Source organism: Melospiza melodia, chromosome 2 (assembly GCF_035770615.1).
Source record: "Melospiza melodia melodia isolate bMelMel2 chromosome 2, bMelMel2.pri, whole genome shotgun sequence".
Taxonomy (NCBI): domain Eukaryota; kingdom Metazoa; phylum Chordata; class Aves; order Passeriformes; family Passerellidae; genus Melospiza; species Melospiza melodia.
In genome coordinates this window covers 520,123-539,742 of record NC_086195.1, presented here as the reverse complement: position 1 = coordinate 539,742, position 19,620 = coordinate 520,123, and the positions used below count along the sequence as shown (strand labels likewise).

Below are 19,620 nucleotides of genomic sequence, written 5' to 3'. Positions count from 1 at the left end.
GGAAGCTGTAAGCATGAGGCTTTCACAGGACACAAAGCTGAATGTTAATTAACGGGATGGTTAAACTAGAGCCGAACCAGTACAAGGGAGCTCAGGTCCCACAGAGCCAGCTGGGCAGAAGTACAGCCCATGTGAGCAGTTAGCCATGGAATCGTGGAAGGGTTTGGGTTAGAGGGACCCCAAATCCCACCCAGTGCCACCCCTGCCATGGCAGGGACACCTCCCACTGTCCCCAGTGTCCAGCCTGGCCTTGGGCACTGCCAGGGATGCAGGGGCAGCCCCAGCTGCTCTGGGCACCCTGGGCCAGGGCCTGCCCATTACAGTATCCATGAGAAATGCAGATCTTGGTGGAATGTAGGCTCTGTGGCTGGAGTTGGTACCACATGGGATGGATCCGGGAGGAGGGGAGGGAGGCAGGCAGGGCACACAGAGCTCTCCCTCACTGGGCACGTGAGAACCACTGCTCCCTGAAGAACAGTTCCCTGAACTGAATGGCAGAACTGGGAAAACTCCAGGAGGGCACCGCTGCTCTGGGACTGCTCCTTCCCTGGCATGGCACACCCTGAAGGTTCTGTGTGTCCATCCCTGCCCTTGGTGTGCAGCCTTGGCAGAGCCCTCCTGGGAGCCGTGGCTGTGCTGGCTGAGCTGTGCTCTGTGGGTGTGACCTGGCCTCTGTATCCGCAGCCCCTGGAGCTGGAGCAGCTGGGCAGGCTGGTGGAGCTGGACAGTGACATGGCAGACGTCACCCAGGAGCCAGCCCAGGAGCCCTTGGCAGAGGATGCCCTGGCCGAGGAGCAGGAGGCAGTGCCAGCGTCCACGCACATCGCGTCCACCCAGGGCATCAACCCCTACGTGCTGCAGGTCAGTGTCCTGCCCTGCTCTCTGGGAAGTGAGGGGAGCACTCCTCAAGGATGCTTTTGTGTCCCCAGGGGAGGCAGCTCAGTGTCCTGCCCTGCTCTCTGGGAAGTGAGGGGAGCACTCCTCAAGGATGCTTTTGCCTCCCGAGGGTGGTCACACACCAGCCTGCAATGATCAGGGCATCCCATGGAGTGGGACTGAGCTCACACCATACCTCTGTTCTGGGGAAACCCCACACGTGGAGACATGGAACACCTTAAAGCCAGAGCTCAGTTTCCAGAACTCTGCCCTGCGGGCACTGGGATAAGCTGAACTGATACCAGAGCAGCTGCCTTGGTCCCCTTCTGCCTTGGTAGATAAAAACATTTTGGGGTAATGGGTCTTGATTTGGGGCTTGGTGTTGGTGCTTTTATTTCACAATACCACAGAAGATTTGGGTTGAGAGTAATCATAAAGCCCATCCCACCCTGCCATGGCAGGGACACCTCCCACTGTCCCCAGAGTCCAGCCTGGCCTTGGGCACTGCCAGGGATGCAGGGGCAGCCCCAGCTGCTCTGGGCACCCTGTGCCAGGGCCTGCCCACCCTGCCAGGGAACAATTCCTCATGGCCAGGATCCCACCCAGCCCTGCCCTCTGGCACTGGCAGCCATTCCCTGGCTCCTGTCCCTCTCCAGCTTTGTAATTTTTGTGGAAGGACAGAACCTTGAGCACTTCTGGGCTTCTCCCTGTAATGACAAATAGACCAGAAGTTACTCCTTAAGCTGACAAACAGCAGACAGAGCTGAGATCTAAGAAATGAGGATTATTGTGGGATGTCACCCTATCCCCAGTGAGTCCTGTGCGCTGATGTAACAAGTAGTTGTAACCCCATCCATCAGGCAGCAAACCTGAGCTGTGCCTGCACTGTTCCTTGGAATGTTTGCATCATGGCTGTGGTGTTTGGTCATGTGCTGCATGTAGGAGTTTTTTTGGGTGGGAAGAGCTATTTTGATGAGCTTAGTGAGCTGCAGCTGTGGGAGGGATTGCTGATGTTCTGGCTTGGCTTCCCACATCCTCAGATCATGAAAGCTTCCTTGCTTGCTGATGATGACGACCTGGATTTGATCCTGGATTATCCTGGGAAGCAACCTGTCAAGATGGACACTTCCCAAGATATCTGCTCCCCAAGGCTTCCCATTTCAAAATCACAAGGACAGAAAAGACACTCAGGTATGGTGAGAAACCACAGGTTGTGTGAAGAAGGGTGAATTCTAACATGAACAGGCAAAACCATGGGGTCTGCAGCAGTTCCTTCCTGCCACTCCTCCCTCCTCTGCTCATTCCCTGCTCCAGCACAAGCCCTGCCCTGAATGCTCCAGTGCCTGGAGCACCTCCTCACCTCCTCTGATGCTTGCACTGATCTTTTAACTTCTTTTTTTCTTCTCGTTTTTTTTCCTGCTTGTCTGGATTTTTCCCCCCTTTTAAGATCTCCCAGAGGCACCAACTTTGCAGCGTGGTTTGGAGGTGGCCTGTGGTGGCTCTGCTGTGGTGGGCACCAGCTGTGCCCTGCACAGGGCAGCCCCTACCAGATTCCCCCACTGCCCAAACCTTGCCTCTTGCACCCAGTGCACCCACCAAGTGGTGCTTTCCGTAGGGATAACGAGGAATACCTCTGGGAACAAGCAGGAAGGTGCTCCCTGATGGAGGAAACCCATTAATTCAGATCTGTTAGTCAATTCAAAGCCCACATGACTGGCAGGGACAGCCCTGAGGTGTGTGTGAGCCCTGCTGGTCCGTGTGCAACCCCACTTCTGTCCTGATGTCCTGATTCTGACATTAAATCAGGGACTGCTTTGGGAATGGCCCAGTTTGGGCTGGGGCTGTGCTCCTGGGAGCACCCCTTGTGTTCCTGTGGGCAGGGCTGGAGGGTCAGTGGGGCTCAGCACTGCACACACTCACACTTGGCTCCATGTTCCCATCACACCGTCCAGGCCTTTGTCACTGGCTGTTCTGGGAATTCCTGAAATCCCTTCAAAGCCCAGCAATGCCCTCTGAAACACGGCTGTCCTTCCACTGACCGTTGTTGCTGCTTCTCCCCACCAGCTGCCGGGCTGCTGCAATCCAAGTTTGCCAGCGTCCTTTCCCAGGCACCGAGCGCTGCCGTGGCAGATGCCAAGGGCCCCAGGACTTTGGACAGTGCCCCCTCTGCCGCCCTGTGGTCGCCGCTGGCCTCGGCCTTCGCGGTGCCCGCGGCCGTGCCCGAGGTGCCGGTGAAGACGGTGGGGGCGCGCAGGCAGCGCGGGCTCGTGCCCCTGGAGAGATCCATCACCTACGGGAAGGGGAAGCTCCTGATGGACATGGGACTCTTCATGGGCCGCTCCTTCCGCGTGGGCTGGGGCCCCAACTGGACGCTGGCCAATTGTGGAGACCAGCTGAGCGGCTCCAGTGAAACAGAGGATGCTCAGCTGGAGCCCGTGGAATACGGATTCCTGCCCACCCCCGTGGCTCCCAAATCGTGAGTAGTGCTTCCCTTCAGGATGGATGGGACAGGCTCGCTCTCCATGGCTGGCAGAATCCTGGTTGCAGGTCACTGTTCCTTCTGACATGCAGGAGTGATGTAAGATGGGGTTAGTCATGGAGATCTCCTTCGTGGCCCTTCTCCACAAAAATATCTCTGTCAAATCCTGGAATAGCATAGTAAGAGGATTTGGTTTTTCTTTTTTATCAAACAAATAGCACTGTTACCCAGCACAAGGTTAAAGAGAATGGTTAAAGTTGTTGTCCAGAAAGCTTCCAGTCTCTTGGTTCCCCCTGAGGACGTCTGCCCTACCTAAGGAAGTTCTAGTTCAGCTTCTCAGCTCCCAGACACCTTCGTACTGCCTGTGCATCCAGCAGCACATGGGCCTTTAGGGGTCTCCATACCTGAACCAGACTGGAATATAGCCCAGTCCCACCACTGAAGTGCTCCAGAAAGCTTGCCTGGATGTTCTCCAGCATATGTGAAGTGCTGAGGAATGAGCTGGGGTGAAGGTGTGCTTGCTGCCTCTGCAGAGTTCAGTGAGTCACAGTTTACTTACCAAATCACAGAAGGTTTGGATTCAGACACTTAAAGACCATCCTGTTCGAACCCACTGCTGTGGCCAGGGACACCTTCCACTACCCCAGGTTGTTCAGGGTCTCAAAGCCTGGCTCCAAATCCCAGACTCTCACCAGGATCTTCATGCCTTGGGTCATGTTTTACTGTTGTGTTAATTAGGACAAGCTGCAGGATGAGCTGCTCCACTTGCATGGAGAACATGCAGAACTTTTGCTACTTGGTCTATCTCCCCTTTTTCTCCAGACTCACAGAATCCCCTTTCAAAGTTCACGTGGAAAAGTTGAGCCTGGAACAGTGGAGATTGGACAGAGACAAGGAGCTGTATCTCACCCCTCTGGAGATAAAGCTGAAGCACACCACTGTCCATATGGATGAGCCCTGTCCTCTCCTGGCCCCCAACCCTGGAGTCTCTGCTATCCATGACTATGCTGACTGGGCCAGGAAAGCATCCGAGGATCCCACTGTGGCAGAGAGTGAGTACAGAGTGGTCCTTCTCACTGAATGGTTTGGGCTGGCACAGCCCTGCCAGCCCATGCAGTGCCAGCTGTGCCCCATGGGCACCTTGTCCCCAGCCCAGAGCACTCAGTGCCACCTCCAGGGGACACCTGCAGGGATGGGCACTGCAAAGCTCCCTGGGCAGCCCCTGCCAAACACAGTGGGGAGAGGGAACCCTCTGGGGTGGGGACAGTGAGCCCTCCAGGGTGGGGGACAGGGAACCCTCCAGAGTGGGGGACAGTGAGCCCTCCAGGGTGGGGACAGTGAGCCCTCTGGAGTGGGGACAGTGAGCCCTCCAGGGTGGGGACAGTGAGCCCTCCAGGGTGGGGGACAGGGAACTCTCCAGGGTGGGGACAGTGAGCCCCTCCAGGGTGGGGACAGTGAGCCCTCTGGAGTGGGGACAGCAAACCCTCCAGGCTGGGGGCAGTGAGCCCTCCAGGGTGGGGGACAGGGAACCCTCCAGAGTTACTCTCACGTGAGCCCCTCTGAGTTCTGTGCTCGCACTGCTGACGCTGGTGTGTGTCCCCACAGGCGTTGTGAAGCACTGGTGCCTGGCCTGGACGTTGTGTGAGGCCGTCTGGGGCAAGCTGAAGGAGCTGGAGGCCAGCCTGGAGGAGCCCAGCGAGTACGTGCTGGCGCTGGAGCGGCGCCGCGCCTTCTCGCGGTGGCTCTCGGAGACGGCGGCCGCGCGCATCGAGGAGGAGGTGGCGCTGGCCCGGCACGGCAGCCACGTCGAGGCCGTGTTCAGCTGCCTCACGGGAAAGAGGATCGGCGAGGCCTGCAGGCTGGCACAGCAGGCAGGTGAGCGCCCCGGGCTGCTGGGCACTGCCCAGGGAATGGGCACGGCCCCGAGGCTGCCGCAGCTCCAGGAGCCTTTGGCCGGCGCTGCCAGGGATGCCCAGGCTGGGCTTGGTGGGCTCTGGGCTGGCACTGGGGGATCCCTAGGGGTCAGTCCCACTCAGGATATTCTGGGAATTCTGTAAGGTTCCTAAATCACAGCTTTTGTGTAGAGGAGAAGGGACGTGCACAAAGAGAGATTAAACTTAGAGAGCTCATAGTCACTGGCTGCTCTGCATGTGAAATGATCCCTTGTCAGTGGCCACAAAATCATGGAATGGGCTGGACTGGAAGGGACTTTTAAGCCCATCCAGTCCCACCCCCGCCACGGGCAGGGACTCCTTCCTTTATCCCTGGTTGCTCCAAGCCCTGTCCAGCCTGTCCTTGAAGATTGGGTAGGGGCTGCTGCTGGATTCCCTGGTCCCCTTCCCTGTGGCTCTGTCCACAACCCCCAGTGAGAAAGGGCTGCTGGGGTGCATTTGGATCTGGGAGTTTTCATAGTCATTCCTTTGAATATTTGATGATCTTTTTAATTGAGCTTCTGTTCAGACATTTTATATTTGGGTTAAAAGCATGTATTTTCAGAGCCTTATGGCAGGTTTTATCCCTGTCTGTTATACCAGGTGTTTATTGAGTGGTTTATTTTGTAAGAAATACTGGAGTTGTGGCCTCCCCATTCCATCCCCCAGTGGATGGGGCTTGGAGCAGCTGATCTAGTGGAAGGTGTCCCTGCCATGGGCAGGGGCTGGAAGGGGATGAGTTTTAGGCTCCCTCCCACCCAAAGCCTTGTTGGGGGGCTCTAAGGTGTGCAGCTGAGGGGTGTCCCTGCAGGTGACCACCGCCTGGCGCTGCTGCTGTCACAGCTGGCCGGCAGCCAGCCCGTGAGGGACCTGCTGACCCTGCAGCTGGTGGACTGGCACCGCCTGCACAGCGACCGCTTCATCCAGGAGGAGCGGCTGCGCCTCTTCGCCCTGCTGGCGGGCAAGCCGGTAAGGACAGAGCCCTGGGGACAGACCCACTGGGGACAGCCCCACAGCCCTGCTGGGGACAGACCCACTGGGGACAGCCCTGCTGGGGACAGACCCACAGCCTCACTGGGGACAGACCTGCTGGGGACAGCCCTGCTGGGGACAGCCCCACTGGGGACAGCCCCACAGCCCCACTGGGGACAGACCCGCTGGGGACAGCCCCACAGCCCCACTGGGGACAGCAACACTGGGGACAGCCCTGCTGGGGACAGCCCTGCTGGGGACAGACCCGCTGGGGACAGCCCCACAGCCTCACTGGGGACAGCCCCCCTGGGGACAGACCTGCTGGGGACAGACCCACAGCCCCACTGGGGACAGACCTGCTGGGGACAGCCCCACAGCCCCACTGGGGACAGACCCGCTGGGGACAGACCCACAGCCCCACTGGGGACAGCAACACTGGGGACAGACCCGCTGGGGACAGCCCTGCTGGGGACAGACCCACTGGAGACAGCCCCACAGCCTCACTGGGGACAGCCACACTGGGGACAGACCCACTGGGGACAGGACAGCCCTACTAAGCACAGCCCCACTAGGGACAGCCCCGGTAAGGACAGCCCTGCTAGTTCTCTCTTTCTTTCCCTCCCAATCAGCCCCCCTCTGGTGAGCCACTCAGCCATGGGCACTGCAGGGAGGGGCTCCTCTCCCTGAGCCACCTCCTGCTGCTGCACAGCTGGCCCCAGATGTGCCTGAGCAGGGTGTGTGCTCCAGCTGTGGCTGAGCAGGGTTTGTGCTCCAGCTGTGGCTGATCAGGGTCTGTGCTCCGGGGCTGTCTGAGCAGGGTGTGTGGCTCCAGGTGTGGCTGAGCAGGGTCTGTGCTCCAGGGCTGTCTGATCAGGGTTTGTGGCTCCAGGTGTGGCAGCTCTCCGAGAGGATCAGTGTCAACGTGTGCTCGCTGCTGGACTGGAAGCGCTGCGTGGCCGTGCACCTCTGGTACCTGCTGCCCCCCACGGCCTCCATCTCCAGGGCTCTGGCCATGTATGAGTCAGCCTTTCAGGTGGGTCACTGCCTCCTGCCCTAAAGCAGCCCTTCAAGGTGCTCCTGCCTGCTGCTGCTGCACAGAGGCTCCAGGAGCAGCCAGGAATTGCTGAACCTGGGATTGAGTGTAGGATATGGGGGGAATGGCTTCCCACTGCCAGAGGGCCATGTTAGATGGGATACGGGGGAGGAATTCCTCCCTGGCAGGGTGGGCAGGCCCTGGATCCCTAAAAGCATCCTAGGCCAGGGTGGACAGGGCTTGGAGCAGCCTGGGACAGTGGAAGGTGTCCCTATGGTAGGGAGTGGAACTGGATGATCTTTAAGGTCCTTTACAACCCAAACCATTCTGTCATTCTATAGAACCATAAGTTCTGTGGAGAAAACCCATTTATGGAGTGTTTCCAGGTTTTGTCCAGCTGTTCCTCCTAGGAAGAGGATCAGTGGCCAACGGCAGAAAAGCCCTTTTGAGGCAGACAGCGTGTTCTCCCACTGGGGTCATTAATCCTCACATGCCTTGTCCAGCAGCTCATGGTGCCTCTCAGCCTGTGTGTGCCCCCCCAGACACTGTTCCACACCCAATGTGTGCCCCACCAGCCCCTGTCCCACCCCCCTGTGGCTCCATGCATTGTGCAGAGCCCTGTGTCTTGCTGCAGAGCTCTCAGCTCTGTGTGCAGCAGGACAAAGGGTTCTGCTGAAAAACATGTTTAATCATTTAACTAAAGCCAGCTCAGCCCTCCATCCTCAAGCACAGCAGCAAGTCTGGAAACGTGTCGCTGATGTTTGCTTCAATATCCAGTGTTGGGCACTTCTGAATACCCAGCTGTAGTGCAAGTTCTGAGCTGATTGTTCTGACTGACTCAGTGTGTCCTGTCCTGTTGTGGCTGCCCAGACCCTGCTTAGCTACAGAGAGAAGGCTCCCTGGGATGCACCCACCTCATTCCACCAAGGCCCACGTGATTTTCCAGCTCCAAAAGCCTTTGGGAATCCAGGCTGTGTGTGAGAGCTGGCTGTACCTCCAGGCAGTGGTTTTTAAGAGCTCAGTATGAGACATGAACCCGCCTGAGCATTTTGGGTTCAGGTTTTTCATGTTGGTCCATAGTTCTGGGGAGGTTCCACCTGCAGGTGCAGAAAGAGTCTCCTGAGCCTGCTGAGCTGTGGAATTCAGTTTTGTTCAGAGTATGGTCTTCAAACTTACCGTTGAAACTATCTCCCTAGAACACCTCAGAGTGTGAAAAATATGCCTGCTGTCCTCTGCCTCCTTACCTGGAGGATTCTGGATATGTCATTGAGGAAGATGACAATGGAGGAAGGCCCCTGAGAGATGTCTGCTTCCATTTATTAAAGCTCTACAGTGACAGGTAAGAGTTCAGTAAGTATTATAAAAGTCATGATCAGTCAGTGACTGCCTGAGTTCACCAAGCAGGGGGATGAAATCAGCCTGAACCTCTTGGAGCAGTCCAAAATCAGCCCCACATGTACCCCGACAGAAGGTGGTGCCACCTGGGGATGGTAGAGTTGGGAACCTTAAGTTTTGGGGCACATTTGTGGGGTTTTGGCTGCTTTCTGTGTCTGAAGAGTACAGGAAGGCTTCTCTGTAGCTGTCTTTATTGAAGGCAGTGAGAAATCTGCAGGGGAGCACACACAAAGGAAAAGGGGTGACAGTCTGGGTGCAGACTCATTAGATTTTAGCAGTAAACACTGGTAATTTTCTTCTTAATAAAGAAAACCAACCCCCCATAACTGATGTAAATCACACATGTGGAGGTGGGTGAAGGGAGGGGACTGGATGTGATTCTGTGGGCACAACCAGCTCTCCCAGTTACCAGTTCTCCTCTGCAGGTCCTACGAGCTTGACCAGCTGCTGGACCCCAGGAGTGTCACCTCTGACCCGCTGGATTTCCGCCTCAGCTGGCACCTGTGGGAGGTGCTCAGGGCCCTCAACTACTGCCACCTGTCCCAGCAGAGCTGGGGGGTGCTCAACACCAGCTATGCTGCCCAGCTGGAGAGCGAGGGGCTCTGGGAGTGGGCCGTGTTCGTGATGCTGCACGAGCCTGACGCACAGTGAGTGACCCTGGGTGGCTGTGCTGGGCTTGCTCACACAGTGACAGTGACCCTGTGTGACTGTCCTGGGCTGGACACAGTGAGTGACCCTGGGTGGCTGTGGTGGGCTGGACACACAGTGACAGTGATCCTGCGTGGCTGTGTTGGGCTTGGTCACATCCTGAGTGACCCTGTGTGACTGTCCTGGGCTGGACACACAGTGACAGTGACCCTGGGTGACTGTCCTGGGCATGGACATGCTGGGAGTGACCCTGTGTGACTGTCCTGAGCCTGGACAGGCTGTCAGTGACCCTGGGTGACTGTCCTGGGCTGGACACACAATGACAGACCCTGGGTGACTCTCCTGGGCATGGACATGCTGGGAGTGACCCTGTGTAACTGTCCAGGGCTGGACATGCTGTGAGTGTGACCCTGGGTGACTGTCCTGGGCTGGACACACAATGACAGACCCTGGGTGACTGTTCCAGGCCTTGCAATAACTTGAGGTCAGTCCTAAAGACCTGTGGTTGCAGTGGTTTCTCTCACATGGAGCTGTGCACTCCAAGGGCTTTGTGCCACCTGGGAAAATCCCAGAATCCCGGACTGGTGTGAGGTGGGAGGGTCCTGAAGGCCATGTTGGCCTGCAGTGTCTGCTCCTGTGCGGGTGGCAGGAGCAGTGACAGCTGCCCCGTGTGCCCGCAGTGTGGGGGCACGAGCAGTGACCCTGCCCTGTGCCCGCAGTGTGGGTGGGTGGGTGGCAGGAGCAGAGCAGTGACCCTGCCCTGTGCCCGCAGCGTGGGTGGGTGGCAGGAGCAGAGCAGTGACCCTGCCCTGTGCCCGCAGTGTGGGTGGGTGGCAGGAGCAGGCAGTGACCCTGCCCTGTGCCTGCAGCGTGGGTGGGTGGCAGGGGCACTGACCCTGCCCTGTGCCCGCAGCGTGGGTGGGTGGCAGGAGCAGAGCAGTGACCCTGCCCTGTGCCTGCAGCGTGGGTGGGTGGCAGGGGCAGTGACCCTGCCCTGTGCCCGCAGCGTGGGTGGCTGGCAGGGGCAGTGACCCTGCCCTGTGCCCGCAGCGTGGGTGGGTGGCAGGAGCACTGACCCTGCCCTGTGCCCGCAGCGTGGGTGGGTGGGTGGCAGGAGCAGGCAGTGACCCTGCCCTGTGCCCGCAGTGTGGGTGGGTGGGTGGCAGGGGCAGTGACCCTGCCCTGTGCCCGCAGCGTGGGTGGGTGGCAGGAGCACTGACCCTGCCCTGTGCCCGCAGCGTGGGTGGGTGGCAGGAGCACTGACCCTGCCCTGTGCCCGCAGCGTGGGTGGGTGGCAGGAGCAGTGACCCTGCCCTGTGCCCGCAGCGTGGGTGGCTGGCAGGGGCAGTGACCCTGCCCTGTGCCCGCAGTGTGGGTGGGTGGGTGGCAGGAGCAGGCAGTGACCCTGCCCTGTGCCCGCAGCGTGGGTGGGTGGGTGGCAGGGGCAGTGACCCTGCCCTGTGCCCACAGTGTGGGTGGGTGGGTGGCAGGAGCAGGCAGTGACCCTGCCCTGTGCCCGCAGCGTGGGTGGGTGGCTGGCAGGGGCAGTGACCCTGCCCTGTGCCCGCAGTGTGGGTGGGTGGGTGGCAGGAGCAGTGACCCTGCCCTGTGCCCGCAGCGTGGGTGGGTGGGTGGCAGGAGCAGTGACCCTGCCCTGTGCCCGCAGCGTGGGTGGGTGGGTGGCAGGGGCAGTGACCCTGCCCTGTGCCCGCAGTGTGGGTGGGTGGGTGGCAGGAGCAGGCAGTGACCCTGCCCTGTGCCCGCAGTGTGGGTGGGTGGGTGGCAGGGGCACTGACCCTGCCCTGTGCCCGCAGTGTGGGTGGGTGGGTGGCAGGAGCAGGCAGTGACCCTGCCCTGTGCCCGCAGCGTGGGTGGGTGGGTGGCAGGGGCACTGACCCTGCCCTGTGCCCGCAGTGTGGGTGGGTGGCAGGAGCAGAGCAGTGACCCTGCCCTGTGCCTGCAGCGTGGGTGGGTGGCAGGAGCAGTGACCCTGCCCTGTGCCCGCAGTGTGGGTGGGTGGGTGGCAGGAGCACTGACCCTGCCCTGTGCCCGCAGCGTGGGTGGGTGGCAGGGGCAGTGACCCTGCCCTGTGCCCGCAGTGTGGGTGGGTGGGTGGCAGGAGCAGGCAGTGACCCTGCCCTGTGCCCGCAGTGTGGGTGGGTGGGTGGCAGGGGCAGTGACCCTGCCCTGTGCCCACAGTGTGGGTGGGTGGGTGGCAGGAGCAGGCAGTGACCCTGCCCTGTGCCCGCAGCGTGGGTGGGTGGGTGGCAGGGGCAGTGACCCTGCCCTGTGCCCGCAGCGTGGGTGGGTGGGTGGCAGGGGCAGTGACCCTGCCCTGTGCCCGCAGTGTGGGTGGGTGGGTGGCAGGAGCAGAGCAGTGACCCTGCCCTGTGCCCGCAGTGTGGGTGGGTGGCAGGAGCAGAGCAGTGACCCTGCCCTGTGCCCGCAGTGCCCGTGAGAAGGCCGTGCGCGAGCTGCTGGGCCGGCACTGCGCGCTGGCCGAGGGCCCCGAGGGCTGGGCCAAGGAGACCTTCCTGACGCAGCGCCTGTGCGTGCCCCCGCGCTGGATCCACGAGGCCAAGGCTGTCCGCGCCAGGATGGAGGGAGACAAGCACAAGGAGGCCCTGTTCCTCTTCAAGGCTGGCCACTGGAACCAGTGCCACAAGCTGGTTGTCAGGCACTTGGCCTCAGGTGGGTCTTGCCGCTCCTCCATGTCCTGAACTTTGAGCAGCACACAAAGGCATGGTGGGAGCGGGATCCCCTCTGCTCTGCAGCCAGGCTGGGAGAGCTGGGGGTGCTCACCTGGACAGGAGAAGCTGCAGGGAGAGCTCAGAGCCCCTGGCAGGGCCTGGAGGGGCTCCAGCAGAGCTGCAGAGGGACTGGGGACAAGTGGGACAGGGTGGGACTGGATGATATTTAAGGTCCCTCCCAACCCAAACCAGTGAGTGACACCATGCTTCCAAGCCATGGGGTGGCCAGTGAAGGGACCAGGCTGGGTTTGGAGCAGCAGAGTCAGCACAGAGGGCCTGGCAGTTCCGAACCAGCTCTCCCTGCATACCTGGCATGGTGCTTTTCCTGGGCAAACAGGGAAGCAGGGCAGTGCTTTCCCTGCTGCACAGCCCCACCTTCCTGGGGCACAGGGGCCTCTGGGGACAAGGGCAGCAGTGGCCTTCTGTTCCCTGCTCTGTGGGAGACGGGACGGGCTCTGTTCCTAACCACAGCTCTCTGCAGATGCAATTATCAACGAGAACTACAAGTACCTGAAGGGGTTCCTGGAGGACCTGGCGCCGCCGGAGCGCAGCGCGCTCATCCAGGACTGGGAGCTGGCGGGGCTGGTCTACCTCGACTACATCCGTGTCAACGAGATGCTGGACAGGATTCAGCAGGTGGGGATTCACAGCTCCCACGGGGGCTGCACTGGAGCTCTCACTGGCTGCTGACGGGGAGTGTGATGGTGTTCTCATGGGTCTTAGGAGGAGGGAAGAGATGAGGATCTGACTCCATGGTTCAGAAGGCTGATTTATTATTTTATGATATGTATTAAAACTATACTAAAAGAATAGAAGAAAGGATTTCATCAGAAGGCTAGCTAAGAATTGAAAAGATGGAATGATAACAAAAGCTTGTGTCTTGGACCGAGAGTCCGAGCCAGCTGACTGTGATTGGCCATTAAATAGAAACAACCACATGAGACCAATCACAGATGCACCTGTTGCATTCCACTGCAACAGATAACTATTGTTTACATTTTGTTCCTGAGGCCTCCCAGCTTCTCAGGAGGAAAAATCTTAAGGAAAAGATTTTTCAGAAAATATCATGGCTACAGGGGAGGTTGGTGCTTCTCTTTGGCAGGCACTTCAAATAGAACGTGGGGCATCTCTAAAACCAGGCTTTGCTATCTGCTGTCACAGCAAGGGGTGGGCTGTGCCCTGTGGGTGTGTGACAGTGACAAGTGGAAGGGACGGGACAAACCCAGCAGTCTCCATGTCCGTTCCCCCAAATTGCTGTCCAGGCTTCCCCTTTGCCCGCGCTGGTGTGAACTGAGGCAGGTTTTGGTGTGTGTGTGTTTGGCCTTGGAGCTGACCCGTGTTTGCTTCCAGCTGGATGTGTCCACCTATGAGCTGGAGCGGTTACACACCAAAGTGACGTCCCTGTGCAACAGGATAGAGCAGCTGCAGTGCCACACGGCCAAGGACCGCCTGGCTCAGTCAGGTATGCTGACAACACCCTGTCCTGCAGCTCCCTGGGACACCTGGGCAGCAGCTCTATCCCCAGCTCACAGAACCATTTAGGTTGGAAAAGACCTTTCAGATTGAGCCCAGCCATTCCCCAGCACTGCCAAGGCCACCACTGACCTGTGTCCCCAAGTGTCACATCCACACAGCTGTGAAATCCCTCCAGGGATGGGGGCCCCACCACCTCCCTGGGCAGCTGTGCCAGGGCTGCACAGCCCTATCTGGGAAGGAATTGTCCCAATATCCAACCTCAGCCTGCGTGGCCCAGCCTGAGGCTGTTCCCTCTGCTCCTGTCCCTGTTCCCTGGGAGCAGAGCCTGATTCCCCCCTCCTGCCAAGGAGTTGAGCATGAGAAGGTCCCTACTTGGGCTCCTTTTCTACAGGCTGAGCCTCCTCAGCCCTTTTGGGGAAGAATCTTTCCCCAGTATCCAACCTAAACATCCCCTGGCACAGGCTGTTTGCTCTCCCCCTGTGGCTGCACTGCCTGTGCTGAGGGAGGGAACAGGGAGAGGACAGCACATCCAGTGCCTTCCCTCCTGAGCTGCCCCCGCCCCATAAGTCCCGGCTGGGTTTGCTCTGCAGCGCTTCTGGGGCGGAGCACATGCAGGTTGTGCTGGTGTTCACAGGGATCCCAGGCTGAGGGGAGAGATGAGAATCTTGACTCCGTGTTTCAGAAGGCTGACTTATTATTTTATGATACATATTATATTAAAAGAAAATTATACACTAACACTATACTAAAAGAATAGAATAAAGGATTTCATCAGAAGGCTAGCAAAGGAAAGGAAGGAATGATAAAATCTTGTGAGTGACCAGAGACTCCAAGACAGCTGGACTGTGATTGGCCATTAATTAGAAACAAGCACATGAGACCAATCCCAGATGCACCTGTTGCATTCCACAGCAGCAGATAACCATTGTTCACACTTCATTTCTGAGGCTTCTCAGCTTCTCAGGAGCAAAACCCTAGCAAAGGTATTTCTCGTAAGATTCTCGCGTGACAGCAGCGCTGTGTCCCGCTCTTGCAGACATGGCGAAGCGCGTGGCCAACGTGCTGCGGGCGGTGCTGAGCCTGCAGCAGGGCCCCGAGGCGGGCCCTGAGCCCGCGGAGCCGCGCGTGCCGCTGCGCCTGCTGGCCCCGCACATCGGCCGCCTGCCCATGCCCGAGGACTACGCGCTGGAGGAGCTGCGCGGCCTCACGCAGGCCTACCTGCGCGAGCTGGCCCTGGCCGCGCACTGAGCGCCCCGCGGGCCCCGCCCGGCAGGATCCACCCCGGCCGTGCCCGCTGGGGAGCGGCTCCGTGCCCGCCCCGGGCCCTGCCCCGGCGCCCGGCACCGCCCCGGGCTGCGCGCCGAAGGTCTTCATGCATGAGGAGTATCGAAAGGTTTTTATCGAAAAAAATATAAATAAATGCTCTAGATTATTTTCCTGTCTTTTTGAAAACCACAAATAAAATGTTTATAGTACTCCCATGGGTGCCTGTGGTTTTTAAGGATTTGGGTTTGAGTTTGGAGGCTTGTGTCCTTTGCTGTGCCACCCCGGGATGGGTGGGTGGAGGGTGAGGACAGCCCAGGAATGTGTGATACAATCCCACCTTGCCTTCGGTGGTCATCAGGATAGGCTCCTTCAGAATCTTGGGAGGAAACATCACTCATCTCTGGGACACAGTGTGGGAACCCAGATAAACCAGATTGTGGCCTTTTGGTGCTGAAGGGGTTCCTCTAAAAGCTGCAGAGGGACTGGGGACAAGGCCTGCAGGGACAGCACCCAGGGAATGGCTGCCAGTGCCAGAGGGCAGGGCTGGGTGGGATCTTGGCCATGAGGAATTGTTCCCTGGCAGGGTGGGCAGGCCCTGGCACAGGGTGCCCAGAGCAGCTGGGGCTGCCCCTGCATCCCTGGCAGTGCCCGAGGCCAGGCTGGACTCTGGGGCTTGGAGCAGCCTGGCACAGTGGGAGCTGTCCCTGTCCCTGGCCGGTGGCACGTTCAGGTGACACTGGCTGTGTGCAGGGCCCGGGTCACTGCGGCTTCGCCTCCTTCCATTACTGTAATTGGGCCTGAGCGGCCCGGCCCGGGCGGCACGGGCTGGGATGAATAATTCACCGCTGGAAACAAAACCTGCGGCCTCAAAACCGCTCGGCATCTGCCGCCGGGGCTCGGCGTGGGAAAGGTGCCAGGAGGCGCCGGGGGAGCGGAGCCGGCGGATTCCCCGGGGCTGCAGCTGGGGATGCTCCGGCACCCCCGAGCCCGGCGCCGCTGCCCCTCGCTGCTGCATCTCCCGGCTCCTCAACCTCCCGGCATTTCCTCCCACCTAACGGGAACGTTCTGCCCCTTCCCTTCCCTCGCTCTTTCCCAACCCCGGAGAGCGGCATGTCCCTTGCTGTGCAGGGCGGTCACTCCGCTCCGGGGCTGCCCCAGCCGCCCTCGGCTCCGCGGTGTCCCGGGGTCGCGGGTGCGGTGTCCTCGCCTGGGGACGCAGCACCGACAGGCACCTCGTGGATGCCACCAGCGCCCCCAAACCCATCCCCGAGGGGACTCGGCTGCGCCCGGAGCCCGTCCGTGTCCCCCCGCCCTGTCCCTGTCCCTGTCCCCGCCCTGACGTCAGCCGCCCCCCCGTGTCCCGCACCCGCGGCGGGATGGAGCCCGCAGCTCGCCTGTGCCTCGCCCTGTGCCTCGCCGGCCTCCTGCCGGCCCCGGGTGAGCGGGGGGGCTCCAGGGGCGCGGACCCCCTCCCCCGGTCCTCCCCCGGTGCCTGGGGCAGCATCGTCCCGCGCACGGGGAATCCCGGGGCTGGGCGCTCGGGCTGGGCGCTCGGGGGATCCCGGGGGTCCCGTCGGGCTCCCCGTCCCCCCCAGCTGCCGGAGGGTCCCGCGGCCGGGTCCCGGGGATCCCTCGGGAGGGCTCCGGCTGCAGCCCGGCCGCTCCGAGCCCCGCTCCGGCTGTCCCCAGGCTGCCGGGCGGCCCCGGGAAGGTTCGCCTACAAACTGCTCCACGACCTCTTCGCCAACTACTCCAGCGCCCTGCGCCCCGTGGAGGACACGGACCGGGCTCTCAACGTCACCCTCAAGGTCACCTTGGCCCAGATCATCGACATGGTGAGCGCCGGGCACGGCCCCGGCCCCGGCCCTGCGCCCCGCACCGGGTCCCGCTCGGCCCCGCGCCGACGCTCAGCCCTGAACCGAGCCCGGATCCGCCCCCAGAGCAGCCCGGGTGGCCTCGAGCCAGCCCAGAGCACTTTGCAGACAGCCCGGTTACCCCCAAAACCAGCACGGGCCCCCCGAACCCAGCCCAGCTCCGCGGGGCACCCGGAGAGGCCGCCGGGCTGGGCGCGGGCCGAGGGGAGCGGGGCAGCCGCCGGGGCCATTCCCCCACGCCCACCCTCTCCCCTCGGCAGGACGAGAGGAACCAGGTGCTCACCTCCTACCTGTGGGTCCGCCAGACCTGGCTGGACGCGCACCTCACCTGGGACAAGGACGAGTACGGCGGCATCGACAGCATCCGCATCCCCAGCAGCTACGTGTGGCGGCCGGACATCATCCTCTACAACAAGTGCGTTGTGCTCGGTACCCCGGCTGCTCCCGGGGCTGGGGGGCCCGCCTGGGGCTGGGGGCTGCGGGGATGCTGCCAGCCTCGGGGGGGAACAGGAGGGTCCCGGAGGGGGACATGCAGGGAGATGGGGCCGGGGGTGCTGGCAGCAGCCAGCTGTGCCCGGGGCTGACCCCAGCAGCGAGGGGACAGCCCGGGGCTGCCAGGGGCACGGGGAGGGGATCCACGGGGACCCCTCCCTGCCCAGCGCCGACGAGCGCTTCGGCGGCTCCATGGAGACCAACGTGGTGCTGCGCTCCGACGGGCACATCACCTGGGACTCGCCCGCCATCACCAAGAGCTCCTGCAAGGTGGACGTGTCCTACTTCCCCTTCGACGGGCAGCAGTGCCGCCTCACCTTCGGCTCCTGGACCTACAACGGGAACCAGATCGACCTCCGCAACCAGCTGGACAGCGGCGACCTGACGGACTTCGTGGAGAACGTGGAGTGGGAGGTGCTGGGCATGCCGGCCACCAGGAATGTCATCACCTACGGCTGCTGCTCCGAGCCCTACCCCGACGTCACCTACACCCTGCTCCTGCGCCGCCGCGCCTCCTTCTACATCTTCAACCTGCTCCTGCCCTGCATCATGGTCTCCTTCCTGGCGCCGCTGGGCTTCTACCTGCCCGCCGACTCGGGGGAGAAGGTGTCGCTGGGGGTGACGGTGCTGCTGGCCCTCACCGTGTTCCAGCTGCTGGTGGCCGAGAGCATGCCGCCCTCGGAGAGCGTCCCGCTCATCGGTGAGCCCGGGGCCGGGCTCGGGGCCGGGCACGGGGGGCAGCGGGACCCCCTGCGGGCTGTGGGACCCCCGTGCCCCCTGCCAGCGCCGCTGCCCCCGCAGGGAAGTACTACATCGCCACCATGACCATGATCACGGCCTCCACGGCGCTCACCATCTTCATCATGAACTTGCACCACTGCGGCCCGGGGGCCCGGCCCGTGCCGCCCTGGGCGCGCCGCCTCATCCTGCACCACCTGGCCCGCCTCTGCTGCGTCTACGAGGTGGGCGAGAGCTGCAAGAGCCCCCGGCGGGCAGCGGGCGGGCGGGCAGCGCCGGGGGATGCCAGGGCGGCGGGGGAGAGCCCCGGGGAGCGGCGGGCGGGCGCGGAGGTGCGGGGCTGCCCCTGGGACCACTGCCTGTGCCACCACGGTGCCCTGCTGAGCAACGTGGGGTACATCGCCGGCTGCTTCCGCCGCCACCGCGCCAACCAGCGCCGCACCGGCGAGTGGAAGAAGGTGGCCAAGGTGATGGACCGCTTCTTCATGTGGGTCTTCTTCCTCATGGTCTTCCTCATGAGCGTGCTGGTCCTGGGCAACGCTGCCTGACGGCTGTGCGGGCCCAGCACTGCGGCCCCCGGGGACGGCGGGGGCTGCGGGTGTCTCATGAGGGTGACACAAATGTCCCTGGTGCCCCCGTGGCTGCAGGGAGGAGCTGCTCCATCCCTGGGGAACGGGTGCCCGAGAGTGGGAGCCCCTGCTGCAGGGCTGGGGGGTGCCAGCCCCTGTCCCACTGCACCAGAGTGGGCACCCACAACCCCCGTGGCATCCTGCACCTGGGAAATGCACCAAACTGGAAATAAACCGTGGAAATGCACCAAACTGGAAATAAATAATGGAAATGCACCAAACTCAAATAAACCGTGGAACGTGTGTCCTGCCCCTGCTGCCTGGGACTGGGTGGCCCTGGGAGGGATGGGGGGTCAGGCCCTGAGCCCTGGGAGGGATGGGGCTCCCCATGAAAGGGGTGGGGGGCTTCCCACGAGAAGGAGAAGCTTCCCCTGCTGCCCACCCTGGCCAGGGCAGGCTGGTGCTGGGGTCCCCTCTGTGCCCAGCCAGCCCAGCCCGTGGCAGCCACTGTCCCATGGCAATTCCTCATTGCAAAGATCCCATCCAGCCCTGCCCTCTGGCACTGGCAGCCATTCCCTGTGCCCAGGGCAGGGGTGGGGAAGGGAAGGGAAGGGAAGGGAAGGGAAGGGAAGGGAAGGGAAGGGAAGGGAAGGGAAGGGAAGGGAAGGGAAGGGAAGGGAAGGGAAGGGAAGGGAAGGGAAGGGAAGGGAAGGGAAGGGAAGGGAAGGGAAGGGAAGGGAAGGGAAGGGAAGGTGATAAACTCTCCAGGACTGGTGGGTGTTGTGATGGGGGAGGCTCTTCCTGGGCACAGTGACCACCACCAGTGGAGGAGTTCTGGATTCTCAGAGAAACAAGGACAGGCGCAGCAGGAATGGAGAGGGACATCCTTTGGAAGAAGGGGCAGCAAAGCAGGAGGTGACAAGGATGTCCTGAAGTCCTGCAGGAGAAAACGGGATGTCCCAGCAGCTCCAGATGAACCTCGGGAACACTTCTGGAGCTCCTGGAACTGCATGGGGAGCTGCCATGGGGCTGCACCTGCCCAGCACCGCCTGCCTGCTCCTGGGTGGCCCCATGGCCCCATTTGGATAGCCTGGCACGTGGGCATGTCCCCTTTGTCAAGT

General features: G+C 61.4%; 2 protein-coding genes across 6 annotated transcripts in view; both read left to right on the top strand.

The window, feature by feature from the left end:
* The window catches only part of NUP98 (nucleoporin 98 and 96 precursor), a 37,954-nt gene extending 22,919 nt beyond the window's left edge, over positions 1-15,035 (top strand). For all 5 annotated transcript variants that reach the window (XM_063179997.1, XM_063179981.1, XM_063179985.1 and 2 more), the window contains 13 exons: positions 685-861; positions 1,917-2,067; positions 2,941-3,352; positions 4,178-4,407; positions 4,961-5,230; positions 6,098-6,255; positions 7,148-7,291; positions 8,488-8,630; positions 9,112-9,333; positions 11,784-12,025; positions 12,566-12,720; positions 13,435-13,546; positions 14,597-15,035. In XM_063179997.1, coding sequence (XP_063036067.1) covers positions 685-861; positions 1,917-2,067; positions 2,941-3,352; positions 4,178-4,407; positions 4,961-5,230; positions 6,098-6,255; positions 7,148-7,291; positions 8,488-8,630; positions 9,112-9,333; positions 11,784-12,025; positions 12,566-12,720; positions 13,435-13,546; positions 14,597-14,808 — 2,628 coding nt within the window. In that variant the 3' untranslated portion in view covers positions 14,809-15,035. The remainder of the gene's footprint in view (positions 1-684; positions 862-1,916; positions 2,068-2,940; positions 3,353-4,177; positions 4,408-4,960; positions 5,231-6,097; positions 6,256-7,147; positions 7,292-8,487; positions 8,631-9,111; positions 9,334-11,783; positions 12,026-12,565; positions 12,721-13,434; positions 13,547-14,596) is intronic.
* Positions 15,036-16,536: 1,501 nt separating this feature from the next.
* Positions 16,537-18,775, top strand: CHRNA10 (cholinergic receptor nicotinic alpha 10 subunit). The gene is made up of 4 exons (XM_063150365.1): positions 16,537-16,661; positions 16,961-17,115; positions 17,499-17,892; positions 17,994-18,775. The coding sequence occupies exons 3-4, from the start codon at positions 17,616-17,618 to the stop codon at positions 18,476-18,478; spliced, it is 762 nt and encodes a 253-aa protein (XP_063006435.1). The 5' UTR covers positions 16,537-16,661; positions 16,961-17,115; positions 17,499-17,615; the 3' UTR covers positions 18,479-18,775.
* The last annotated feature ends 845 nt before the right edge of the window (positions 18,776-19,620 follow it).